General features: G+C 51.2%; 1 protein-coding gene and 1 long non-coding RNA gene across 10 annotated transcripts in view; one reads left to right on the plus strand and one right to left on the minus strand.

The window, feature by feature from the left end:
* Positions 1–1,355: 1,355 nt before the first annotated feature.
* On the minus strand, positions 1,356–12,012 carry LOC129127496 (uncharacterized). 2 transcript variants are annotated; one of them, XR_013184582.1, is made up of 4 exons: positions 11,472–12,012; positions 8,781–9,850; positions 8,455–8,501; positions 1,356–4,054 (listed from the first exon to the last, which is right to left on the minus strand). It is a non-coding gene; the product is annotated as an uncharacterized LOC129127496 (long non-coding RNA). The 2 variants fall into 2 exon arrangements; XR_008535189.2 differs by having other exon boundaries at positions 1,356–3,416; positions 11,472–12,011.
* RIPOR3 (RIPOR family member 3) overlaps positions 4,503–27,180 on the plus strand; it is a 43,250-nt gene continuing 20,572 nt past the window's right edge. For 4 of the 8 annotated variants that reach the window (XM_054644135.2, XM_054644129.2, XM_054644134.2 and 1 more), the window contains exons 1-2: positions 4,503–4,646; positions 23,219–23,347. In XM_054644135.2, coding sequence (XP_054500110.2) covers positions 23,247–23,347 — 101 coding nt within the window. In that variant the 5' untranslated portion in view covers positions 4,503–4,646; positions 23,219–23,246. Of the gene's footprint in view, positions 4,647–4,747; positions 4,764–4,811; positions 4,828–8,960; positions 9,053–9,559; positions 9,687–23,218; positions 23,348–27,180 lie in introns of those variants that run through there. The other 4 variants (XM_054644130.2, XM_054644132.2, XM_077187500.1 and 1 more) reach the window with 4 other exon arrangements.

The following is a 27,180-nucleotide window of genomic DNA, read 5'->3' on the forward strand; positions in this document are numbered from 1 at the left end:
CAAAAAGCCAGCTCCCTTTGAGACCCCAGAGAGAAAACAGTCAGGTGTGTACACATTAGTGCAACAGAACTGCCCCTGTTTATTAACCAGATAGTGCTGGGGCAGTGGTCATAAGTAAAACTACAAAAGTACAAGGCAAGGAGACTTGAAAAGTAATTCAAATTTTCCATGCATGTCACATTTGGAAATACTGAATCCTGTGAGTTCAGCCACTGTCCCAGTTGTGTTGAGGTTTTAGAAGATACTCTTTGCTTCTCTTGGCAGGTCTCTAGCTTCCCTCCTGAGCTATAATAGCAGTAACTAAAAACTCCAGCACAGATAGATGCACAAAGAGGGAAAAATAATCATGTGCTTGGACCTGGGATGTGTATTTACAGTTCCACCTCCCAATAACCCCCCCTCAGAGGCTCAGAGCAAATGCTCTGGGCAGGGATGGTTTGCTGGAACATGCTCTGCAGTTTGCTGTGTTACAGCAATGAAAGTGCCTGGTCAATGCATCAATGGGCTGAGAGAGAATCCACCTCTCTGCAGATCACTCCACATTATGAAGATGTAAGTAACATTCTAAAATTAAAAAAATACCAACTAGAAAGGGGTGGGGTGGAGCACAGGCAAATGTTGGCATGCATATTGCTTGCATTAGGAGCTGCAAGAATTGTTGTCTCTGCAAGAAGCCTGGTGCAAAGGATCCCAGCAACGGGCCCAGCTACTGAGTTTCAGCTCTTGCTTTTATAAACAGAGCTCTGGTTTACAGCAGCCTTTCTAAAAGTCAGTTTAGTCTGGATCTTGAGAAGCTGGGCTGGTCTGCTGGTTGGCTGCCTGTAATCTGCTCCATTTAGAAAACAAACAAAACCAACTTTTTTCAGGATTTAAACAATAAAGTTATGATTAATCTGATTATGCCAGAGCACTGGTGATGCTGAAGCACTGAATGTTTAATGTTGTTGCAGCCACGGTGAATGCTTTGTTGTAAAATTATCTTTGTGTATTGTTGGCTTACAGTGATGGATGTTGAGTGGCTGAATTTGGGAAGGGTTTTTGTGAAGCGTGCTGAGATCCTGGAGGAAACATACTGGCATTTTTTAATGTCCCTGTAGGTCTGAGACACATCAGAGTGTGTTTTATTTTTTCACTGTAAATATTATAATGGTGCCAGCAATGCAGTATTTACTGCTTCTCATATGCGTGAGAATACTAAACATATGTATTTCTAAAGAAATTCCAGAAGAATGTGAAACTAGCTTGTAGCAATAATTTGTAGGTTTGTGTCCATTGTTTTCAGGAATATGTAAATTGTTACATTATAGAACTCACTTTGAACCCTGCTGCATAATTAGCTGCACTAAACATCAGTATTCAATTTGGGAAATCTGTAGCCAAGTGTTTTATTAGAGTTTCGTGGAAAAGGAGAATGTGAACAAAACCATAGAGCAAATGATCTGAAATGCAGTTAAAAATAATGAAAACCAAGCACCAGCCACATAAACACACCAGATGAAGACACAGCAAATGAAGATCATAAAAAGTAAACTGGAATAAAAACACATAAAGCCATTCCTCAGCTGAAGTAAACGGGGAATCTGCACCAGGAGTGAGGGAACCGTGGCCATTGGTGTTTGCTGAGGGGCTGCTCTGTGCATTTTGTCAAGAGGCTCATGGTTAGGAGGAAATGACATTAACAGCAATGGCTTTTTTGGGCAACTGGTTGCACAGGGCTCCTGCAGAGATTTGGTGTTGTGACAAATGTCCTCCTACAAAGCCAGCTGATTTCAGCTTGTCCCAGTGTGCTCCACGCTGCTGTGGGGCCAGCACTGGGGCCAGGGCCCTGCTGCAGGGCCAGCAGTGTTCCAGCACTGGGGCCAGGGCTGCAGGAACAGCAGTGTCCCAGCTCTGTCCTGGGCTGCAGGAACAGCAGTGTCCCAGCACTGGGGCCAGGGACAGCAGTGTCCCAGCTCTGTCCTGGGCTGCAGGAACAGCAGTGTCCCAGCACTGGGCTGCAGGAACAGCAGTGTCCCAGCTCTGTCCTGGCCTGCAGGAACAGCAGTGTCCCAGCTCTGTCCTGGCCTGCAGGAACAGCAGTGTCCCAGCACTGGGGTCAGGGCTGCAGGGCCAGCAGTGTCCCAGCTCTGGGGTCAGGGCTGCAGGAACAGCAGTGTCCCAGCACTGGGGCCAGGGACAGCAGTGTCCCAGCTCTGTCCTGGGCTGCAGGAACAGCAGTGTCCCAGCACTGGGCTGCAGGAACAGCAGTGTCCCAGCTCTGTCCTGGCCTGCAGGGACAGCAGTGTCCCAGTACTGTCCTGGGCTGCAGGAACAGCAGTGTCCCAGCTCTGTCCTGGGCTGCAGGAACAGCAGTGTCCCAGCACTGGGGTCAGGGCTGCAGGAACAGCAGTGTCCCAGCTCTGTCCTGAGCTGCAGGAACAGCAGTGTCCCAGCTCTGTCCTGGGCTGCAGGAACAGCAGTGTCCCAGCTCTGGGGTCAGGGCTGCAGGAACAGCAGTGTCCCAGCACTGTCCTGAGCTGCAGGAACAGCAGTGTCCCAGCTCTGTCCTGGGCTGCAGGAACAGCAGTGTCCCAGCTCTGTTCTGGGCTGCAGGAACAGCAGTGTCCCAGCTCTGTTCTGGGCTGCAGGAACAGCAGTGTCCTGGCTCTGTCCTGGGCTGCAGGAACAGCAGTGTCCCAGCTGTGTCCTGGGCTGCAGGAACAGCAGTGTCCCAGCTGTGTCCTGGGCTGCAGGAGCTCCTGAGGCTGGCACACAGGCCCTGCCTGGGCAGCCTGCAGAGCCCCAGGGAGCAGCAGGACAGCTGAGAGGCGTTTGCTGGGCAGGGCTCTTCAGGCACTCCGTGGGTGTGACCATACCCCCCCAAATGGCAGGGAAATCAAGCCAAGAGTTGGAGTTACAATGACTGTACAGTCATGTACTCACCTGTACAGATCCACGGATTTGCATCTCCTTGCTTTGTGCCCCAGCTGTGACACTCATGGTGTTCCACCACTGCCCTTTGCAGGGCTCCAAGCCCCAGGCATTTTGAAGACCTGGTGTGAAACCCACTTCTGCTTGCATCTCAGCACAGTTCTTTCTGACACAAATAAAACCCAGGGTGCTCGAGTCGTTGGCTCAGGCAATTCCATCTGCCCATCTGGTTTTGCTCTCACTTTCATGTGTGCCAGTTCCCTCATGCCTCTCCTCACAAGCATGTTCAGCTGTGCAAGAGATCTTCCTCTGCCTCCTTCCAGACTTTCCTTTAACAATGTGCACAGGAAAATACAAATCCTGACCAACTGCATAAAGAACTGAGAAGGAAAGCAGTAACCCTGCCCTGAGAGGTTCTTGTGTGGGATCTCTGGTCAGCTGGAGCTTTGGGAGCTTCACTTTGTGTTTCAGTCTCCTGCAGTGGGGTGGGTTTCAGGGTGTGTGAGCTGGATGGTGCAAAGGGAAGAAAACACCATTAGTAATAAAGTTATGGTGAGGGCATGGCCAAATTCCATGCAGTCAGCTCATTTTCCCCGTGGGGAGTGTCTGGCTGCCTGTGCTCTCAGTCAGTCAGCACGGGGAAGTGCTGCTGGGAACCAGGGGAAGATGGGACATGGATGAGGCACAGAGGCAGCCGAGGTGCTGTGCCCAGGCAGGGACGGGTTTGTGTGGGCTGTTTGTAAAAGGCCCGGCCGGGCATTGTTCAGGAGAGAGGCGTGAGTGTATGGGGTGAGACAAGGAGCAGGGAGATCCCAGGCTGCTTCCACATGGCAGCTTCACCTCCTCCTGCCAGGACTGCCTGCAAGGGGTCTCGAGGGCTGGCAGGGGGGAGCTCCTGCCCAAGGAGCGGCACCTGCCCCACAAGGAGGTCAGTAGTGGGTGCAGCAGGAAGGACTCGAGCAGGATTGCTCAGCAGAGACTCAAAGTGAGCAGATGACATCTCCCAGCCATGGAAGGGCGGGATGGGGAAGGCAGGAGGCAATGAGAGGAAGAAAGGTGATGATGGTGATGATGATGATGGTGATGGTGATGGTGATGATGATGATGATGATGATGATGATGGTTAGCGTTGTATGACCGAGGGCTGCAAGAGGAGGGAACCTTTAAAGGGACGGTGAAGAGGCAGTGCGGGGTGAGGGCAGAGGAGGAGGGAGCAATGGCTGGGGAAGGTGGGAAAGGCGGGATCCGGCACGGCAGAGGCGGCCGGAGCCGAGGGGTACGGGCAGCAGGGGAGCGGGGCTGTCCCCGGCCGGCAGGGAGGGCGTCCCGGCCCGGGGCAGCCGCCGCTGGAGGAGCGAGAGGGCGCCCGGGACGCTGCTGGTGAACAGCAGAGGGTCCGGGCCGTGACCGCGTTCCCAGCGCCCCTGCCAGCGCCAGGGGGGTCGAGGGGGAGCGAGGGAGGGAGGGAAGGAGGGAGGGAAGGAGGGAAGGAGGGAGGGGAGCGAAGGGGAGCAGCGAGCGGCGCGGAGCGCTCGGCATCCAGCGGCAAACGAGCGCTCCGGAGCCGCGGCTTCCTGGAAGCGGAGCCCGGCTGGGCGGCGATAAGCGGCGATAAGGGCGGCTGTCCGGGCCCTCCGCACCCGCCGCGACAGCCGCGACAGCCGCGACAGCCGCGACAGCCGCCACGGCAGCGGAGCCGAGCCGCGCTGCGCGCCCCCAGCGCAGGTGGGACACAGGTAGGGCACAGCTGGGCACAGCTGGGCAGAGGTGGGACACAGGTAGGGCACAGGTAGGGCACAGGTGGGACACAGGTAGGGCACAGCTGGGCACAGCTGGGCGCAGGTGGGACACAGGTGGGACACAGGTAGGGCACAGCTGGGCACAGCTGGGCACAGGTGGGACACAGGTGGGACACAGGTAGGGCACAGCTGGGCATAGGTGGGACACAGGTAGGGCACAGCTGGGCACAGCTGGGCACGGAGCGGGCGCGGGAGAGCTGCGGGGCCAGCAGGGGACATCACTGGCAGGACACGGACACCTGGGCCAGGAGGGGGCACCGGCGGGGGATGCGGTCCCCGGGCTGTCAGCGGGCAAACCTCAGGGCATGCCAGGGTTCCTGCAGAGCTGCAGCCCCGCAGGGACGCTCGGTAGCTTTTAGCCGGGGTGAAACAGCCGGAACCCCGGCAGGACAGCACCTGGCTGGGGCAGGTGGACTGTGAGAGGAGCAGGGTGAGGTTTATGCCATCCCAGTTTGCCTTTCGGAGGTGTTGTTGCATGAGCTGGTTGTATTTTAGTTAACTCTCTTTGTCTGTGCAAAGACTACATTTTATTTGCCTTCTTTTTTTTTTTTTTATTGCTTATTCGTGTAAATACAAGTTGAGGTTTTGGGTCACAGCCCAGTTACATTTTGATTCAGACGGAGTTTAATTTCCCCTTTTAAAAAGTGTTTTAAATAAGTTGGGCCATATGGAAGTAGAGTTGTTAATGAACCAAAGAATCTTGAAGGAGTTTGAAAAATAAGGTTATACATTTCTGGAGCCATTTCTTGAGTATTGAACCACCACCAGTACTCAAACTCCTGATTCAGTCATTTCCTTTGTTGGGATCAAGACTAAATCTGTCCATACCTGTGTTTTCACAGCTGCAAAATGGGAGCTACACCTATTGATGAGGTGCTTTACTTTTTTTTTTTCCTTTTTGGAAAACCCTTAATTAAAACCAAGAAAAGCAGAGGAAGATCATTTGCAAGGGTAGTAAACAGCGCAAAATATGTCTGAGGGAATATTGCATGTTGGCTGGAGAGGCTCACCAGAGATGCTGTGGCTGAAGGAGTGTGCAGTGGGGAGCTCCTCTCTTGTGTTCCTGTGCCATGCAGTTCATCCCTTCCCTGCTGCTGCTCTGACTCCTGCACAGTGCCTGACACAAGCACCACGTGGAGCAGCGCAGGAAAAGCTGCACAAACCCTGCCAGAAAGGGCTGGAGCTGCCCTGGAGTGGCAGGCCCAGCCTCTTTGTGCCCCAGGTCTGGAGAGGAACGTGTGGGATGCAACAGGTGTGAGCTGGTGGTGCACATTAACCTGGCAGCTTTCCCCTTCAGCTACAGCCCGGGTACCCTCTGGGGGAATGGAAGGGCTTCCCTGAGCTGCCAGGGCTCATCCTGGGCCAGGGCTGCTCTGGAGCTGCAGGGCTGCTCTGGCAGCAGCACGGGCAGGGCTGTGGGGAGGGAGGCCAGGAGGGGGGTATGGAATGGCTTCCCCAAGGGACAGGGCAAGATGGGATGGTTTCCTCCTGCCAGGACAAAGAGCAGCTGCACAGCTGCTCTGCAGTGCTGTCCCCAGCCCTGGGTTCCTGTGGAGCAATCCAGGCAGGGAGCTGGGATCCTGTAACACACATCCACCAATGCCACTTTACTGCCTTCCCAGCTCATGAATTCCTTCACAAATGCTCCTTTGCAATATCCTCACAAAGAGTCTGAGAATGGACTAGAGCCACTCTAGAAAGGGAAACCAGGCTCAGTCTGAGGGCAGGGGAAAGTTGTGATCCTCATGTGTCCCTCAGGGCTCTGAGGAGTGACAATGTGGGGTCACAGAGCACCAGGACAAGGCAGAGGCTCTGCGTATAGAAAGTTATCCAAGATAAAGCAAGGGAGGGGGAACTGTCTCTGAAGGGTTATTAATTTGTTGCATTTGGATGAAATAAATAGAAAGACTGGAACTGAAGGACATAATTTGTGTAAAATAGTAGGTTTAATATTATTTGAATCTGCACACTTGATCTTAGCCAAAAGGCTGAGGGAGCAGACAGAGTTGAATTATCCAGACTGTTGCTGGCCAGCACTGGGTTTTGGAAGGTGATTGGCTGGTGACAATCCAGAATTATGGACACTGAGTAGTGCAGAGGATGTCAGCCAGCCTTTAATGGCTACAGGTGCTCGGGGCCCTGGCTTCAGTTCCCAGCCCTGGATGCTGCCTCCAGAAGCACAGAAGGGACATCCATATTTATGAAATACCAGGTCTTATCCACTTTTTTCAACTTTTCCATTTCTGCTGCCAGTTTATTCTCCCTGAGGACAGATTGCTTTAAACCAGTATGTCTTCAAAGACAGAGTGCCTGAAAACTATCGTTTTTATTCAGTTCAACTTTTCAGGGCAAAAACTTGGTTTTCAGACAGACAAGGCATTTAATCACCAGTAATTCAGAAGATCAGAACACTGAGATGATCTTGTAATTAATACAGGAATACCCTAAGTGTAGTTAGCAAACAGATTTATATGTAACTGCTCTAGATGGGAATTTAGCTGTTTCAAATTAAATAATAAAAACTATTTTATGGAAAACATATGCAATTATTATTGGGACAGTAACTGTGTCAGTAACATTTTATTGCTCATTCAATATGTTCTTTCCGTGAATCCATCCCTGATCTGCTTGATGAAGTAGCAAAAATCCACTTCCATTATTTCCATAATGTAAAATCTATTTGTTCTCAAGAGCTTGAAGAGCCCAGGGCTGCATGTTTTGGGGAGAATTTTTTCACTGGAGGGGGGCTCAGGCCTTGGCAGGGGCTGCCCAGGGAGGGCTGGGGTGCCCATCCCTGGAGGTGTCCAAGGAATTCCTGGAGGTGGCACTCAGAGCCCTGGGGACAGGGCGGGGATGGGCACAGCTTGGATTTGGTGTTCGGGGAGGGATTTTCCACCTTTAGTGATTCTGTGATTCTGGGAGGGGCAGCTGAGTTTTACAGACACTTGAGGGGTCTTGGCCTCGTGGCTCCTGACAGGTCAGGTGTGAATGGTGGTGATCCAGCAGTGTTTGTGCAGGGCTGGAGATCAGAGATCAACACCAGCCTTGCTCCATTGCACAGGGAGAGCCATGTTTATGATGAGGGAATGAACCTGGTTCCTCTCAGCTGCATAACTGATTTATTTCACACGGTAGGAACAGCAGTAGCAGAGCACTCATCATTTTAGTTTAAAACCCCCTGGCTTACAGAGTGTGTTTACCATGAGAGTTTTCTCTGACCGTTGCTGAAATGCTTTAAAACGTGCAGCTCTGAGCTGTGCACAAACAGCCATGGCTGCTGTTCTGTGTGCCAGGGGAGGCACAGGGGTGACCTGGTTCCATGTGCTCACAGATCCCTCTCTGCCTCACGTCCTCGCACACAGAACAACAACATCACTTTCTTCTTGCAGGATAGTTCATGTTCTGGCCCAGGACTACAGCACCAGATGTGTTGCCACAGAAACAATTTAAAGGGAGAAGGAATTGTGAGCAAATTGTCTTTCTTGTGGAAAATGTTTGAGAGCCTCCCCTTGGTTTCCCTGTTTCTATCTGTGTGTGTGTGCACGGCAGAGAATAAGGGACAATTTTGCTTTTGTTTCCTACATCTGCTATTGGTTTAAAATTCTCTATACAGGGTTGAAAATTGAAAAATACTCTATTATGGGCATGACTTATGTACCTCAGAGACATTTTTTATTAAATCCTGATTCATTTTTAGAAACTTTTTTCCTTTAAAAATGTGCTGTGTGCTAGCTGATTTACTTACCTCCACTTGCAACATGCTTTGGAAAATATTTCCAGTCACAGTTGTTTCTGTGAAAGTAAGAAAACATTTGACTTTGTAGTTACCCCAGATTTGGATGCTGAGAATTAGGATCACATTCTCCTTACTACAACTGACATGCTGATGAAAAGGGGGAATGTTTACAGGAAATATTTTGATTTAATCTTGCCTAGGAAACCTTAAAGTAGCCAAAGCCCTTGGTTTTAGCTAGCATTTCTTTTTCTCAAACCAGTGAATGCTCTATTCAACACACTCTTTTCTCAGCTGCTATGAAAATATTTCTCTGAACAAAATGCAATGTGAATTACCTTAACATGTCCTTTTGACATTCCTGACCACAGCATGACATCCTTATCCTGCAGGTTTGCATTCTGTTTGGGGAGAGTAATGAGAGGAACATCCAGGAGGGTCCCAGCCCTGGCAAAATTTCCCAGAGGCCACAGCCCAGACATCAAGAGCCTTGTTCCCACAGCTCTTTGTGCTTCATGCATTTGGGAGGTCTTTGTCCCCGCACATTTTGAAATACTGCTGGCTGTGGAACTGAAAGAGCCATGACTGCTTTATCTCACCAGCAGCCAAGGTGAAGTTTGGGTCTCTGGAGGGATGGAAAGATTTGCCATATGCAGCTGTATGCATGGTGCTGCCCATGACTTGGGAGGGAATGGACACACAGGGCTGTCCTGAGAAACCTCCTGTCCTTATTTGTGTGTTGAGGATACCCCTCTGGGAGAGTCATGATTATTAAATCTATTTTCCCATAGCCAGACTTTCAAATGCCCCTGAGTCTGGAAATGCACAATTTATTCCCTTTTTTACTCATTCTTGTACAAATCTGGGATCTTCACTTTTCCTTTGATGACAATTCTTTCTAGCAGAGATATGTCCAGGTATCCCTGAGTCAGGAGCAGTTTCTTGTGCTTTAGAAAGCAGTTTAACCTTACTCCAAGTGCCCTGGCTTGCAGTCTGGAGTTAGGCTGCATGCCATGTCCCACACTGGAGTCCTGGCAGCTCCACAGGCATCTACATCACCCAACAAGATCTGCCAGGCCGATAAGAAACTCATTTCTCTCTTGCATTCCTTCTGCAGGCACAGCTCCAGCCCTGGGTGTGGAAGGAATGCAGAGCTGGGCCTGGAGCTTGTGTCTGCCCAGGTTAGAAATGAGCTTGCAGAGGGAAATGTGGCTCTGCAGCCCTGCTTGCCTGGGACACCGCAGGTATTTGCATCCAGGTTTCTGCTCTTTGGGGTGGAACCAGCCCTGTGTTCGCAGGCTGATCCAAAGGTGCCCTTAATTAGTTCACATCTCTGCTGTTTGATGCCATGAGAAGGCAGCTTGCTGTTCCCTTAGGCAGTGCAGCTTTCCCAGACAGGCACTGTAAACTGGAAATATAGGTACTTGTAATTTTCTTAAAAACCTCCTTTGGGCCTGAAATGTCTTGTGCTTGGTTTCAATCCAGTATTGACTAAGACTGGAAAGTGTGAATAATGTCAGTTCAGCTGTACTTGAGCTATTCAAATAAATGTAAAACTATGTATTTTCCACTTACATTGTTCCATAATTCTCTGCACTTACATAACCTCTGTTTTATTATTGAAATTGCTACAGACTTGAAGAGGGAAATATAATTTTCCAATACTGGGCCTGAACAGATAAACAGGGAGGCAATTCCAAGGCCTCAGTGTGCTTTAAAATCTGAATGTTTCTGCTTTAGTGTTGGTGTGAATAGGTTTGTACTTTTACTGGTGCAGAACAACACCACCTCCACAACCTTCCCTTTCCCTGGGCACTGGATTTCTGAGATGTTCCCATTATGTAACTGAAATTTCACAGAGAGAATTTAGAAGATTTCTCCAGATTGTAAGGAAAGATTTTGTTTGCTGAGCTCTGTAAAGTTAAACTAGCAGGCTGGGGATTTCCAAAGGGATATTCCCAATGCAGCCCAGGGCACGTGGCTGAGACTTGATCTGGACAGAAAGTTCAGTGGCTTTGCTAAAGTTTTGAAGGCAAGAGGTTTGTAATGAGTTAGTGACCTGGTTTTTGGAATGGCAGAGAAGAGAAGAGCATTTACATTGGGTGGATCACGTGTGGAAGTGCCTGGGTTTGAGTCCTGCAGTAACACAGTGTTGTGTAAGTCTGTTGTAAATGTAACTGCACATTTCCTAGGGCTGTTAGTGCAGCACCAAATGGCCAGAGGGATGGAAATGTGTCACTGTTGTCTGAAATGGAGCCCAGACACTGCCCTGGCAGGTGAGGTCCCCTCTGGAGAGCCCTGATAGACAGAAATGTTCCTCCAGTCAGGACAGCAGGGACAATTGAGCTGTCCTTTGTGTAGCTCTGCTGAGGTCACTGCAGCTCCTTCCTAATTCCACTGAGGCCGAGTTGTGCCTCTCCCTTCTTCTGAAGGGTTCACATGCCAATGTGTTGTGCAACAACATCATTTGTTAACAAATAAAGAAGAATTTAAATAACCTTAGAAAATGAGTTTGGGCATCCCATCTGCCTGCAAACAAACAGCAGAAGTGCAAAACATTTAAGTAGCAATGCAAAGTATCTCAAAATTGCTTGAGCTCTGGTTCTTCAAGAACAAAACCACAATTGTGAGGAGAACATGCTCTGCAGGAGAAGGCTCTGCATGAGAACACACACTGCATCTTCTCCACTCCAGACATAATTTCTGTGCTGTTTTCCCCAGAGCTGTAGTAACACATGATGAATCTTTTCCATGTGTGTCTATGTATGAATTTGACTACTTTTAGTTTCACTTAAAGCAATAAGGGAGGATACTCTGACCCGTAATTGTCAAATTATGTTTACAGTACAGTAAAACTGTATCTTCCTGTAAAATATCTGTCCTGAGGAAGCCAAGTCTCATGGAGCAAAACTCCACATTTCTGTCAGGACAAGGAGTGCACTGCCTGCCCTGCTGCTGGAACTGGCTCACTCTGGGTTTGGCCCTGGTTCTTCATTAGTGCACTGCTGTCACTTGTCAATGTTTCCTACCTGAATGGCCATTTCTGAATTTGGAAGACATCCCAAGGGTGCCTTTCTGCCAGGAGGGTCCCTGCTCTGTGCATTGTCCTCAGCTCTGCAGAGCATCTCCAGAGGGGTTCAGGAGATCACTGGCCCATAGGTGCTGAGCAAACCATCCAAGGTCTAAGAAAAACTCCTTGTGATGCTGAAAAATAGGAAACACTAAGCAGATGTGTTAGTTGCAGTGAAAGCCCTGGGTCCTCAGGGAACAAACAATTGGGTTCACAGTCTTTGAAGAAGTCTGAGACAGAGAGCTGATTGATTTTTTGTGCACAAAGCTGAAATGCATTTTCATGAGTGACTCTCGCCGTGTTTGTTGATGGTATTCATAACATTTCAAGGGACCTTAAATTACATTAGCTTTTGGCCTAAATGTTGAAGTGGTTTGATCTTGCCTGATCCTGCTGAGCAACTTCTGCTTAGCACTTCCAGTTGTGTCTGCCCTTTTCTTCCAGGGAGCAGCTCTGGTGTGCCTGGGCTGGGTGTTCTGGGGGCCCTGCCATTTCCAGGAATTTGTTATCTCTGGCAGAGGCCTCGTCACTGTCACCCATTGATAAGGGGGGAGGTAAACATGCTGCTGGTGAGGCAGTGTCCCTTCAGAGGCTGAGCACCAGCCTGGTTCCACACTGGGCTCCTCCAGGGAAACGCTCTTCTGCCACTCATTAGTTTTAAAATTGTCTTTGCTGGATGATTCTTGTTATAACTCATCTACTCTTGCTCCCTTTTAATGCAGAGGGGTTTTTCTTGTTTGCAAATTTCAGTCACGTTGGAGCCATCACTTGCTGGAAACACTTCTGAAACAAATGTGGCAACTCTTGAACTTCTGAGGAGTATGAGAAGGGAGTTTTGACATTTTCCATTTGCTGCCTGTGAAACACCTGAATCAAACAGCAGTGACAAAAGCCCAGGGCCGAGGGCAGGGGCTGTGGAGAGGCCAGGGCAGGTCTCAGGCAGTGGAAGCACAGCCACCCTCCTTTGGAGAGCAGGAAACAGCTGCTTTAAAAAAGCCACATGGATCAGCCCCTGCTAGGACGTGTTCTTCAGGCTGGAGGAGCTTTCAGGGGCACTCCAGGGAGCAGCAATCCCTGTAGGTTTGGTGGGGTTTTTTAGGGTTTCCTGGGCAAATGATGCCCAGAAGTCAGTGCACAAGTTTGCCCCCTCTGATTTTATAACTTTCCAGAGAGTGCTGCTGCTGCAATTCTGTTTAGGCTTGAAACAATCCAAAGCTTTCTTCTAGGCAGGGCCAGACTGACTAAACTTGAATATCTGGTTTAAAAGTAAATGTAGTCCAGTTTAGACTGCATTTTCCTCAGCTGCTCACTGCACCATTTGTATCCTAATGCACATTAGCCTTTCAGCTGTTTCCAAAGCCATCTTCTTTTGAATGTTTAATATCTAAGAACCAATTAGTTCCATTTTGTTTTCCTTGGATAGTTTGCAATTAAACATTCTTTCAAGTGGGCTTTATTTAGCTAATTCCATCACAAAAATAAGCTCTAAGGGAATGAAGAGAAGTTCAAGCTAGCCAATGTTTATTTTTATTATTAATAATTTATATGATGGGAGTCCCCAGGGGAACCAGGGCCCCACTAAGCCCAGTTTCCTCTGCATGTAGTGACTGTGTCTCACAAGACTTTATTCAGCAGAAGATTCCTTCTTGCTGCTGTGGCTCAGTGCAGGGACCTGCTCCACGCTGCAGGGAAAGGGCTGATGAGGAGCACATGAAAACGAATCAAGAATCATTGTTTTAAAGGAGCTTGAGCTTGGCACCAGAGGGAGAATCTGATGCAGCTTTTCTAAAAAGAAAGAAAGCCACACTTCTCTATTTTTCCAGTCTGAGTGCCAAGTCATGACCTCCAAGGGCTCGTTGAGCATCTCTGAAGTGATGGCAATGCTCCCAGTGGCTCTGAGGGCAAAGTGATGGCCCTAAAAACCTTATCTCTTCCTCAGCTAGCAGCAGGGGACTCAGAATATTTAAAAAACACACTGGTGGGCAAGTTAATTTAGAAAAATGCTCTTGTTCAGTCAGATTTCTATCAGAAGTTATGGTTTTCACAGCGTCCGATCCTCAAGAATTGGTCTGCTTTATGTTTTACAGGAGTCTTGGGAGGAGCAGTTTGGAGTCCCTTTGGAGCTGGAGAATACAAAGGGGAGCAGAGCCAGCCCTGGGGACTGAGATGGGCTCAGCAGGGCCAGGGCAGCTCAGCAGGGTCAGGGCAGCTCCCATCACTGGGGTCTGAGATGGGCTCAGCAGGGTCAGGGCAGCTCCAGCACTGGGGTCTGAGAGGGCTCAGCAGGGCCAGGGCAGCTCCAGCACTGGGGTCTGAGATGGGCTCAGCAGGGTCAGGGCAGCTCAGCAGGGCCAGGGCAGCTCCAACACTGGGGTCTGAGATGGGCTCAGCAGGGTCAGGGCAGCTCAGCAGGGTCAGGGCAGCTCCAGCCTTGGGGTCTGAGATGGATTTAGCAGGGTCACAGCAGCTCCCATCCCTGGGGTTTCTGATGGGCTCAGCAGGGTCAGGGCAGGTCCCATCACTGGGGTATGAGATGGGCTCAGCAGGGTCAGGGCAGCTCCAGCACTGGGGTCTGAGATGGGCTCAGCAGGGTCAGGGCAGCTCCAGCACTGGGGACCCTGCTCCCTGTGGGCTCCTGTGTGGGCTAAGGGGTGGAAGTGGTTTAGGGGTGAGCAGGGCTCTGGGGTGCAAGTGCAGCACTGCAGATTTTCCTCCTGGAATTGCCATCCCCCTCCCTTTCCCCTCTGTGGGAGCATCAGGCTTTGCAGCACTCTTTCCACAATTCCACAGGAGTTTTCCTGACCATCCTCCTGTCCTCATTAGCTCAGTTTAAGGGGGGTGAGACATCTGGTTCCAAGTACAGCAGTGTGGTTAGTGTGGGGGCTTTTTCCTCTCCACAGAAAAATCACTGAATCTGGCCATTTAAGACACAGATTTTATAGGAGCTAGAGCTGGGCTGTGCAAAGTTCACCTCATTAAAAGCAAGCCCAAACCAAATAAAAGCAGAGAGTAACAGTGTAAAAAATGTGGGGCCATGAATGTCAGAGCATGTGTTTTAGGAACTGGTAAGAAGTGAAGGGAAAAGTACAGATATACCCACATCCATTCAGATTCTTGGGTTTTCCCAGAAGTAAATATTTGGCTTTAAAGCATAAACCTCTTGTCCCTTCTATTTATCTCTTCTGCAAAATTTTATATACTTTTCCTCTTTTTCCAGTGTTCTTTGGGATACTGATCCTAACTTAGCAACTTCTTTATTTCTATGGCACAAGATGATCTTGGTAACATTCATGGCAATAAACCATGATTGCCCAGGAATGGGCTGGGTGGCTCAATTCCCTGTAAAGGGACAGTTTTCCTGGTCAGACAGGTAAATGACACAGGGTTTGGCCCACTTCAGAAGCACCAGGCTGCTGTGATTCACAGAATTCAGGTTTTGGAGATAACAAATTACATCCCCCATGCTGTTGGACATCAGCTTTGACTCCTGCTGGAAGTTTGTCATCACATTTGGTTAAACACCCTTCTCAGTGTAATAATCAAAGCATTTATCTGTCCATCATGTGCTGCCATTGAAACTTAGCCCTGGGACTCCCCAGAGCCCTGAGGCTGAGGTGCAGGACCTTCCTTGTGTCAGGATTAAGCTGGAGTGGCTCCTGCATGGCCAGGCTGCCTGCAGACAGGAGCACACCTGGCAGGGTTTGGAGCACACCTGAGGCACAGGCTGGGGAAACAGGGACACTGAGCTCTGCAGGACACAGGGAGGATCCTTGGGCTCATCATTGTTAAGGAGGAATCTCTCAAGGCCAGAGCTGCTGGGATTCAGTGCCAGACAAGTTTTCCTTGTCCCAAATGGAGGAGCCTGTGCACCACTGTAAACTGCTCTGCTCAGCTCCTTCTGCTTGCCCAGCTTGGAGATTGGGGCTGGGAGTGTCCTGCCAGGCAGGCTGAGCTGGACCTGCAGGTCTGGCAGTGCCAGCCTGGCAGCCCCTGAGCCCCCAGTGCAGCCTTGGAGGCTGGCAGCAAGCTGGGCATGGAACCAGGGCAGCACGGCCAGGTGTGCTCCTAAATCACCTGGGACTGGGGGAAATGGAGCTGTGCCTGCCCAGCAGGGAAGGCAGAGTCCAGAGGGCCCCAGCACCTGGGAACTGAGCACAGAGGGGCCAGGGCTGGGCCATGGAGGGCAGAGCAGGGGCACAGCCCTGGGTTATGGGGGCAGCTTTGGGTTATGGGGGCAGCTTTGGGCTATGGGGGCACAGCCCTGGGTTATGGGGGCAGCTCTGGGTTATGGGGGCACAGCTCTGGGTTATGGGCACAGCTCTGGGTTATGGGGGCAGCTCTGGGTTATGGGGGCACAGCTCTGGGTTATGGGGGCACAGCTCTGGGTTATGGGCACAGCTGTGGGTTATGGGGGCAGCTCTGGGTTATGGGGGCACAGCTCTGGGTTATGGGCACAGCTCTGGGTTATGGGGGCAGCTCTGGGTTATGGGCACAGCTCTGGGTTATGGGCACAGCTCTGGGTTATGGGGGCAGCTCTGGGTTATGGGGGCACAGCTCTGGGTTATGGGGGCACAGCTCTGGGTTATGGGCACAGCCCTGGGTTATGGGCACAGCTGTGGGTTATGGGGGCAGCTCTGGGTTATGGGGGCACAGCTCTGGGTTATGGGCACAGCCCTGGGTTATGGGGGCAGCTCTGGGTTATGGGCACAGCTGTGGGTTATGGGGGCAGCTCTGGGTTATGGGGGCAGCTCTGGGCTATGGGGGCAGCCCTGGGCTATGGGCACAGCTCTGGGTTATGGGGGCACAGCTATGGGCTATGGGGGCAGCCCTGGGTTATGGGGGCAGCTCTGGGCTATGGGGGCACAGCTCTGGGCTATGGGGGCAGCCCTGGGTTATGGGGGCACAGCTCTGGGTTATGGGGGCACAGCTCTGGGTTATGGGGGCAGCCCTGGGTTATGGGCACAGCTCTGGGTTATGGGGGCAGCTCTGGGTTATGGGGGCACAGCTCTGGGTTATGGGGGCACAGATCTGGGTTATGGGCACAGCTCTGGGTTATGGGGGCACAGCTCTGGGTTATGGGGGCAGCTCTGGGCTATGGGGGCAGCCCTGGGTTATGGGGGCACAGCTCTGGGTTATGGGGGCAGCTCTGGGTTATAGGCAGAGTTTCTGAGTCCAATGCAGGGGCTCACAGCCGGCTGGGACCCCCAGAACCACATTTCCATGAGGAAAAGGGCACTGCCCATGGGTGAGCCCTGCTGAGCTCCCCAGGGCTCCCTGGCAGCTGCTGCTGCTGCTGGAGGCACCCAGAGGCCACGGCCCCGTGCCTTGGAAAATCATTTCCAGGTCATTCACTGGGTCAGGCCAGCTCCTGCTGCTGGATTCTGCTGGGAATCTGGAATAAAGGGCTGATGAATTTCCTCTGGATGTGCACTCTGCCACTGAGAGCAGAACTTGGAGCTGAGGGCTGGGATGGAAAGTGATTGGAAACACAGGAACATTTGGGGCGCAGCCTTGAAAAGCAGCTCGCCCTGGACTTGAAATTGGAGTCCTGTGTTCAAAGAGCCCCCAAAATGGGGCCATCAGGCCTGACCTCCAGCATGGGACAAGCTGTCTGAGAGCTCTGCCTGTGATATTGAAATTTACTGCTGCCTGGGAAGCCTGGACCCCAGAATGCCATTTCCAGAAGCTGGCAGGGAGCTGAGGGAGGGCCTGATGAGTAAAGCAATAACTTGGATCAAAGCTCTTTATCTGATTCTCTTTCAATGGCTCAAGTATGGCTGGGAGGAAAGTATGTCAGATGTGCAGTATTTCAATATACATTCAAGAGCTGGATCTGCACAGGTGAAACTTGCACAAGTACCAAAACTAGTTATACACTCAGGTCCTGTCTTTCTAAACAATGCAAGCTCTGAATGTAATTCTTATTAAAAATCAATCAAAGCTGCTCTTAAGAGCCTGAAGTGCCTATGAGGGTGGGGATTATGTTCCTGAATCATTTGATATTTTCCCAATAGGACCTGACAGATGTGAGTTTGGTGCAGAGTAAAGGGCCCATCTCATGATCTGAGTTCAACAGGCTCAGGTCAAGAAGTTCTGTGGGACATGTGCAGCTGCACAGGGGAGCCAAAGCTTCCATCTAGAGCAGAACTGTGCTGTAATTGCTCATGTTGCTCAATCTTAACCCAGCAGAGATGCCTGCTGAACGGGTGGAAGCTGCTGGTGTCCCTCCTGTCCCTTTTCAGGGACCTGTTTTAGCAGACACAGCTCCATCTGCAGCACACATTTCCCATCTGGATCGGCAGGGGCTCCACAGGGCAGAGTCCCTGAATTCCCTGCAGGAATTGCACCAGACCTGCTCACATTCTGCTGCCAATCCTGGTGCTGGGAGCTCTTGCCACAGCCTGGATTTGTCTGAAGAAAAGATCCCTGTTTGGGTGTGATGTTGTGCTGAAATACCCATTTTGAGATGTATCCTGAGATCAAGGGCGCTGTGCGTCTCCCACATTCAAATTATTTTTCTTCTTTTGAAAGATAATTTTTTCTTAGTTCTGCCCATAGCTGTATAAATAGAATGTTTGTCAAACGGCTGAACAAAACCACTTGAAGTGTGAGGGGTCTGGATGATAAATTTGGAATGTTTATGCAGCACAGCAGACATTGCTCCTGAGGTCAATGGTTCTGCTGAGGAATGCTGGAAGGCAGGGCTTGGACTCAGGGTGAGTTTTCCCAGGGGACTGAGCCCAGAGGGTCCCTCAGTGCTGCCTGCCCCAGCCCCCATCGCACCCCAGGGCTGCCTCAGCCCTTCTCACCTCCCTCCCGTGCCGTGCTCTGGGTGCCTCAATGCCCAGCACTGCCAGTCCCAGGCAGGGACTGAAATCACAAAACCCTCGGTGGGTCAGGCCTGGAGCACCCCGAGGCTCTGGCAGGGCTGTGCTGCAGGGTGGCAATCTGATCTTCCCTCTATCAGAATCACAAAAGAGAAATGCCATTGTCAGCTGTGCCAGCACCCTCAGCAGCACAGGAGGGGCAGGCAAAGCCACTGTCCCTGTGGTTTGAAACAAGCAAGAAGGAAAATAATAACAAAATAATTGTGATTACATCAATGTGATGTAGGCAAACATAGCCCAGCTTGCAAAGTCAGTCCCAGAGCTAAAGCTTTCTGGTGTAATTGTGCTGGGGCTGTCTTTTCACCCATGAAGTGCTTGCAGTGTGGATTTCTTCCAGCTAAAACCCTGATCCTGATGCAATTCCAGCAGCAAAGCTGTTCTTCTGTTAGAATTTATAACAAATTCAGGGAAGCAGAGTGGCAACCTAGCAGCTTTGAGTGAATTTTTTTTTAAACATTTGGAATCACAGCTCATTCCTGAAGTCCAGGGCAGGTCTCTGAAGGCCCTAAATGTCCAGGCACTGAATCACTGCTGATTTTGGCTCTGTGCAGTCCAAGCTGGGTTTCAGCAGAGGTGGTGCAGACCAGCACAGCCCAGTGTCACCTCTGTTTGGCTGTCATGGAGGGAATTTTATAAAACCATGCTGTCAAAGACATCAATTCCAGGTGGCAACTCTGCACCAAGCTGATGTGCTCTGCTGTGCACAGGGAGTCTCCTGATGGGCACCGACCTAAGCCCCAGGCTCCAGCAGGAGGGCTCCAGTCCCTCCAATAAACTGTTGGGCTTCCCACACACTGAATTAAATATCATGTTGTGATAGTACAGAATGAAATCAACTCTGCTTGGTTCCCACAGCCAGAAGATAAAATTGCTCTCTTGTCTTTCCAAGCAAAGCGAGTGCAGTGTTTACAAATGAAATGATGGACAAAAATAACAAGGGCCTAAAAGCGTGAGGAGAAGGTTTGAGCAGGCAGTGGGAGGCAAATTGTCACAACCACAAAAGGTGTCCATGGTCACACAGGTGAGCCTCAGCCCCTGGAGCCAAGAACAGCTGATGTCTGTCAGGAATTGTTATTGATATTGTTATTGTAGATTGATATTGTTATTGTAGATTGATATTGTTATTGTAGATTGATATTGTCATTTTCTATAGTGACAATAATCTGATTTCAGCCTGGCTTTTGTCGTGCCAGGGAAGAGCAGGGGTGCCCATGGTGAGCTCTGGAGCCTGCCCAGGCTGCCAGGGAAGCAGAGCTGGGGCAGTTTGTGCAGGAACAGAGCCGGGGGAAAGCGTCCCCTACCCACTGCCCGCTCCCAGCTGGAGCATCACAAACTTAGGGAAACAGGAGCCCTTTCCTCCAGCAGGGATTCACCCAGTGGACCTCTCTGAGAGGCTGACACCAAATCATGGCCACTCACTTACAGCACAAAACACGAGCAGAAACGTTGTGCAAGTGGTGAGTCATATTTTCCGCATGAAATTGTTGAGACCATTGTGCCCAGAAACAATTAAAGACGTGAGCAGGGCTGGAAAAGTTTAGCCATAAACACAAGCAGACACCACGATGGGGTCTGTGGAAGGTGAGGCCGCTGGGCTCCGCGGGGGCGAGCAGGAGGTGCAGGCCTGGCTGCCCAGGGAGCCCCAGCCCGCCCGGACACCGCACACACAGAACCTGCAGGCCACAGCAAACAGAGCAAGGACACAGCCCACACAAACCTGCCCATTCCATCTGAAATATCCACTTCTGAGCCCTGAATGGTACAAATGCCCCCACTGAAGCCCCCAGCCAGCGTCCCTGGCAGTGGGAGCTGTTCCCAAGCTCAGCAGCTCCGTGGGGCCTTGCCCAGAGGCTGCTGCTTTCCCAGCACTTTGTGGCTCCACTGTCCCTGGCAATAACTCCTGCATCTGTCCTGCTGTGCCCGTGCAGCCCTGGCTCTCTGCTCCATCCACCTTCCTCTGCTCCCCAGGGCACAATCCTGCTTTCATGAGATTGGACCCTCTGGCCTGCACAGCAGAGGTTTCAGGTTGGAGGCAGATTTGAGCTGAGCTTTGTCAGGATCCTTTTCTGATTTATTTCTGCCCTAAAGGGAGGGTACAGTTTGAGATGGGTCCAGATGCTTCTTCTCAGGGGCACTTGTGTAGCTCAGCACTTTTCTACAGACACTCCAGCTAGCAAACCCTCTGTTTAAACAACTGCATTTGTAAGTCTTCCTTACAAATAAAATGTTTTATTGACATCCAACTTATGGTCCTCTGCTCAGAGTGTGAAATGAGCTGTGAGATTTCTAGGTCACCACAAAAAATCCATGTGCAAGTGTGTATCGAGGGGCACTGACTCTGCTGGCATGATTTGAAGTGATAACCCCTTGAATGGTGCTTTATTCAAATTCTCTTCATTCTCAGGGAGGTGGAAGCTGTGCTTGTGGGTTCTTTGAGAGGGGCAGAGCATTAGAGCAGGGCAGGGCAGTGGCCTTGGGGCCTGAGCTTTGGGCAGCCACAGAAGCAAATGACCCCAGAGGGGCTGACACGACTTGGGCCATGCCCATGTGAGGGCCAGGGCATCTCTGGCCTCTGCTGAATTGCAACAGTGCAGCTCTTGGGGATCCAGAATGGCACTGGGTTATAAACACACGTGGCCAGGTCCAGGCAATCTGGGCAATTTCAGAGTTTTGGGGTCTCTACATTTCCCACAGTCCTCCACATCGAGAGCTGAGTGCCACAGATTTCACTTCAGGAGTCTTCTCATAATTCTCCCCTTTCTGTTCCCTGCCGAGGCTCTGCCTGGTGTGTTTGTTCCATATCTGTGTGCTCCAAAGGCTTTCAGAGCCATGGTGGGCTTCAGAGCAGCTGCTCCTGCACTTTCCTCCTCCCTTATACCCATGAACTGAGTTTCCCAGGTTAAAGAGCTGAAAAATAGATCCTGGGAATCTGGCTTAGCCTTGATGAGGGATGTGGTCAATAACCACAAGGCTATTCCTTTTATTTCTTCCTTTAACAGCTTGTTATGCAATTACATTTTTCAGTAAGTTGCATGCTTTCTTCAGGCTAATGCTCCTTTTGATGGGGTGACAGTTCACAGACTTACAAACATCTCAAATCTAGAGGGAAGGATGGAAAATGTTTTGAAACTTCAGCCTTGATCTAAGTCTGAGCTCTGATGAAGGGTGTCAGGGGGGATCTTTTCAAAGCAAGGCAATGTAAGAGCTGTGTGGATTGATTTGAGAGGCACCTGAACTTTGTGTGACAGATTTCTGTGGATCCTCCTGAGGCTCTGGGGTCCCATGGACTCTGCTCCCCTGAGCTGGGGAGTGCCTGGCCGTGCCCAGCCCCTCTTTGCCTGCAGGTGTCTGCTGGCTCTGCTGTCACTGTCACTCCTTGTTCTGCAGGGCTCTGCCTGCTTTGCCCAGCTGTGTTCCTCAGCTTGGCACAGCCCACAGAACAGGCAAGAGGTGGGAGCTTAAACCCAGCCCAGGGAAGGATGAGAGGCTGCTCCTGAACAGGCTCCTGGAAATCCAGGAGTGCTTTTGCTCCTGCTTTGGGTGCTGGTCCCCAAAGCTGCTCACTGGCAGTAACTCCCTGTGCTTGTGGACCAGCCCAGAACCAGCACAACACTCTCACATCCCCTGGGATGTGCTGAGCAGCTCTGTGCAGGCAGCAGGTGGGGAGGAGGCTGCTCCCCAGGGCAGAGCAGGGCCAGGAAAGAGCCTTGCACTGACCCTTCTGGGCTTGGAGCCTGCTGATGCAGCCATGGGATCACTGCAGGGAGCAGGGCATGCTGAGGGCAGAGCTGCTCTCCAGAACCCTCTGTGATGGACTCAGTGTTGGCTGATGAGTGATGGAGCCTGGCTGATGCAGCCATGGGATCACTGCAGGGATCAGGGCAGGCTGAGGGCAGAGCTGCTCCCCAGAACCCTCTCTGATGGACTCAGTGTTGGCTGATGAGTGATGGAGCCTGGTCCCTTCAGAGCACATCCTGTGATGTGGGACAAACCTCTGCATGCAGCATTCAGAGTCCTCCTTGGAGTTTGTCCTTCTCCCTCCAAACACATCCTCCAGCTTTTGGTTATACCCAGATTTACTCACTCGTGGTGTTTACATTACACCAGCTTGAGGGGGAAAGGAAGGGAATTTTTCTGTATATGAACTGTCTGGGTGATTTTCTACAGCTGCTTTGAAGGATATGTCTGTTACTTATATTGGGACTTGGAATCTGGAGACATATGGCAGAGAACACAATTCTCCACAAAGCAAAGGAGTTTGACTGATGGAAAACAAGAGAGCAATCCAAGAGAAACCCTGCCAGAGGAGGAGCATGAACCTGAAATTTACTGTTGAAACCAGACTTCTGCCTTGGGCTTAAGCACCACAAGCCAATCTACCACTGAGTGCAGTGGGCTCTGCACAGATGCAGGGAGCTGCTTTGGGGACCCAGCTGAGCCTGCAGCTGAAGTATGGTTCTGGCATGCACACTGGTTTGGAAATGCACAGGTTGGCCCCCACTCCTGAAGCACTGGGACAATTACAGGGTTTTAAAAAGTCAGAAATGTAGAGAGCCTCCGAATGGAGGCTATTCTGGCTTTTGCATAGTGAGTTTGTAAAATCAATCAGAAATTGAAGAGGGCATGAGAGATTTCATTTTAGACTATTCAATCCTTTATTAATGGTACCGTGGATGGCAACACAGGAAACGTGAATTGCAGACAAGCCTTTCTTTCCAATTTATCCTGCTGGGTGTTGTTTTGACTTTCCACTTCCCTGCAGCAGCACGAGCACCAAGCCAAGGGCTGTGGCCTGATGTGTTTCTGTGTTTTGTTGCAGGAGGCAGCGGGGTCTCTGAGTGGGAGCCATGTCAGTGAAACTCACCTTTGTGTCCCCTGGGGACGGGGGTGGCATCAGCAGGAGCTGCTCCTTCACCGGCTTCAGCACCGTGCAGAGCAGGAAACTGGGGTGAGTGACACGGGGACAGAGGGACAGAGCCCTGAGCTGGCACTGCACACACTGGGGTGAGTGACATGGGGACAGAGCCCTGAGCTGGCACTGCACACACTGGGGTGAGTGACATGGGGACAGAGCCCTGAGCTGGCACTGCACACACTGGGGTCAGTGACACGGGGACAGAGGGACAGAGCCCTGAGCTGGCACTGCACACACTGGGGTGAGTGACACAGGGACAGAGCCCTGAGCTGGCACTGCACACACTGGGGTGAGTGACACAGGGACAGAGCCCTGAGCTGGCACTGCACACACTGGGGTGAGTGACATGGGGACAGAGCCCTGAGCTGGCACTGCACACACTGGGGTCAGTGACATGGGGACAGAGCCCTGAGCTGGCACTGCACACACTGGGGTGAGTGACATGGGGACAGAGGGACAGAGCCCTGAGCTGGCACTGCACACACTGGGGTGAGTGACATGGGGACAGAGGGACAGAGGGACAGAGCCCTGAGCTGGCACTGCACACACTGGGGTGAGTGACACAGGGACAGAGCCCTGAGCTGGCACTGCACACACTGGAGTGAGTGACATGGGGACAGAGCCCTGAGCTGGCACTGCACACACTGGGGTGACACAGGGACAGAGCCCTGAGCTGGCACTGCAGCCCCTGGGGTCAGTGACACAGGGACAGAGCCCTGAGCTGGCACTGCATCCCCTGGGGTGAGTGACATGGGGACAGAGCCCTGAGCTGGCACTGCAGCCCCTGGAGTGAGTGACATGGGGACAGAGCCCTGAGCTGGCACTGCACACACTGGGGTGAGTGACACAGGGACAGAGCCCTGAGCTGGCACTGCACACACTGGGGTGAGTGACATGGGGACAGAGGGACAGAGGGACAGAGCCCTGAGCTGGCACTGCATTCACTGGGTCAGTGACACAGGGACACAGGGACAGAGCCCTGAGCTGGCACTGCATCCCCTGGGGTGAGTGACACAGGGACACAGGGACAGAGCCCTGAGCTGGCACTGCATCCCCTGGGGTGAGTGACACGGGGACAGAGGGACAGAGCCCTGAGCTGGCACTGCACACACTGGGGTGAGTGACATGGGGACACAGGGACAGAGCCCTGAGCTGGCACTGCAGCCATTGGGGTCAGTGACACAGGGACACAGGGACAGAGCCCTGAGCTGGCACTGCAGCCACCAGGCCTTGGGGTGCTGGTTCTCCTCTGCCCTGCAGCTCTGGGTGCCCATGGCTGTGCTCCCAGGGTGGGCACTGCCTGCAGGGACAGCAGGGATGGGCAGCTGGAATCCTGCTGGGGGGTGAGTGAGGGGCTGCAGCCCTTCCTGCTGCCAGCCAGAGCCTGCTGAGCTCTGGGTGAGCCCCCAGGCAGCCACGGGAACCAAACTCTGCTGGGCTGCTCCAGGTGAATCCTGGCCGGGTGAGGAGCTGAGCCCCAGCTTGGGGCAGAGCAGCAGCACGGGCAGCAAGGGCCGAGTCCTGGCAGGGCCACAGGAGGGGAGGGAGGACTCCAACAGTGCCAATTCCCTGCTCCCAGGGCAGCCCAGAGCCCAGCAAGGCTGCAGCCCAGCCCTCAGTCCCAGCTGGCCCTGGAGCTGCTGCACCATCCTGCACTGATGGTCCCATTCCCTTTCCAAACCCCCTTGGGCAGCACTGCTCTGTGTAGTAATGCAGCCTTCCCACTAAAAATCATGTGCTTTTTGTCAATTTAGCAATCCCTGTAAGTCCCTGTAGGTCCTGAGTGCTTTTAGAAGATATGACCTAGAAATGGAAAATTAATACAATCTCTGACTGCCATGCATGGCTAGAGCAATAACAAAGGGAGTCATTTAGCAGCCCCATACAGAAGTACTGGGAAGTGTACTCAAAACACATCCTGTTGTGTGTCAGTAAAATACCTGACTCAGGTAATGAAATAGCCTTTCAGAGAACCAGATGACTGAATTAAACTTTTGGGTAAACACAGCATGGTAAAATATGAATAAAAAACGAAATCTCTGTGTGATTGTGATGCATCTGGGGAGTCTTCAATCTGAATAAATGGATTTGTTGGTGAAAGTGAAAATTACCATTACCTCTGGCAAAGATTGGATATCTAAAATCACACCAACTGCTAAGAGCTGGAGAGAAACTCTGTCAGACTGTATAGAAAAGCTCTGTCAGATGATTGTGTAGCTCAGGTCGAGCTGCAGTCAGAGCAGGAGTCCCTGCAGGAAGGGACCCACCAGGAGCAGGCACAGCCCAGCAGGGTCCAGGGCTCCAGACAGAATAATTCACATTCCCCTAGGGCTGTCCTCCTGGCTGCAAAGCTTTCCTGAGCCAGGGCCTCTGCTCGTGCCCTTCTGTGATGTTGTTTTTCATTATTTGAGTGTTGGGACAGTTTTGCTCAGGAATCACCGCAATAGGGAAGGTTTCTGTCCCAGGCTCTCAGTCACAGCCCAGTGAACATGACAGCCTGCCCTGGCCTAGAGCAGAGATTTTTGAATCCCCCTTTCCTAAGTCATCTCCCCCCCAGGCACTGTTGCAAAGCTCAGCAGGAGCTGGCAGGGCCCTGTGCAAGGTCTGCCCAAGGATGAGCACAAATCAGGCCCACTTGGACATTCTTCTGCACATGCTAAATGTACTTTTGCTTTCCTCAGCAGCTTCCCCTTGGGTCTCTCAGTCAGACTCGATTTTGTGTTTCCCCACCACGGTCTCCACAGGAAGTAAATGTTATTGCTGTTATCTGTAAAGTGGGAAATCTGATCCTGAAATTACCAGGTTCACAAGGGAAAGCAGCATGGGAACATCCAGCCTTCAGCTACTGGCCCTCCAGGCCGTGTCAGCTCCTTCACTTTTGTATGAAATGCATGGAAATGGGATTAACATCAGTGCTCAGATGGGCTGCAGGGAGTGGGGGATGCTGAGGGGGAGTGGGAAATCCCAGCCCTATGTGCAGGACTGAGATGCTGTGCAAGGGAAGGCACCTCCAGAATTTAGGGTCTGCACTCCAAAAATCTGAAGGCAAATTCCACAAAGAAACAGAACCCAGGAGTATTTGGGTTTTTAATTTCAAAATTAATTTTAATTTGGTCTTTTAATTTCAAAGCAGAATTGTCTTGTCTCTTCTGTTTGGTATCTTGCTAATTGGAGTACTCTAGAGCTTGGAATTGGATGCTATTTCCTCTTAGCATGAAAGAATTTTAAGCAATGAGCATTCTAGGAGCCTCTCAACAGCTCTTATTGGTCAGACTGCCCCTTCCAGGGTTATTCCTGTTGAAACTGTCTCACTTTGCATGGAATTCCCAAAGACACATTATCATAGTAAAGAAAAGTGATATTAATATAAGGTTCTAATTTAGCAGTTATGTTCCTTGTTGTGGGTAACCTGAGCTCCAAATGGTTTGGTTAATTAATACTTTCCATTAAGGCATCCTAAAAAACCAAGATAATCAGTGGTGTGAAGAAATTAAGGATCCAGCAATGTTTGGCAAGCCCTAGTTGATGAGATCTTTTACAGAACAGCTGTTAAAAACTGGAGTTTAGTGGAAATTTAGGACAAGGATAATTAAAGCAGGCACTCAAGGGCTTCTCTGATAGGACTGGGGACAGCTCTCAGGTGTTCTGGGCCTGGCTTCAATCAGCCAGCACAATAATCTGCTCAGCCTCAGCCAAAGCCTGGAACTGAACCCAGCCAGGGGTACCTGCTGAGCCTGATGGAGCTCATCATTCCCCCAGGTGAGCGGAATTTAGGGTGGAAATTGTAGGGAAGGTAGAAAAGCTCTTCAGAGAGCAACTGGCTGGTTTGGCTTTCCTTGGGAGATGGGAAACTTCTGCAGGTAATG

This window comes from Agelaius phoeniceus, chromosome 17, assembly GCF_051311805.1.
Source record: "Agelaius phoeniceus isolate bAgePho1 chromosome 17, bAgePho1.hap1, whole genome shotgun sequence".
Classification (NCBI taxonomy): Eukaryota; Metazoa; Chordata; class Aves; order Passeriformes; family Icteridae; genus Agelaius; species Agelaius phoeniceus.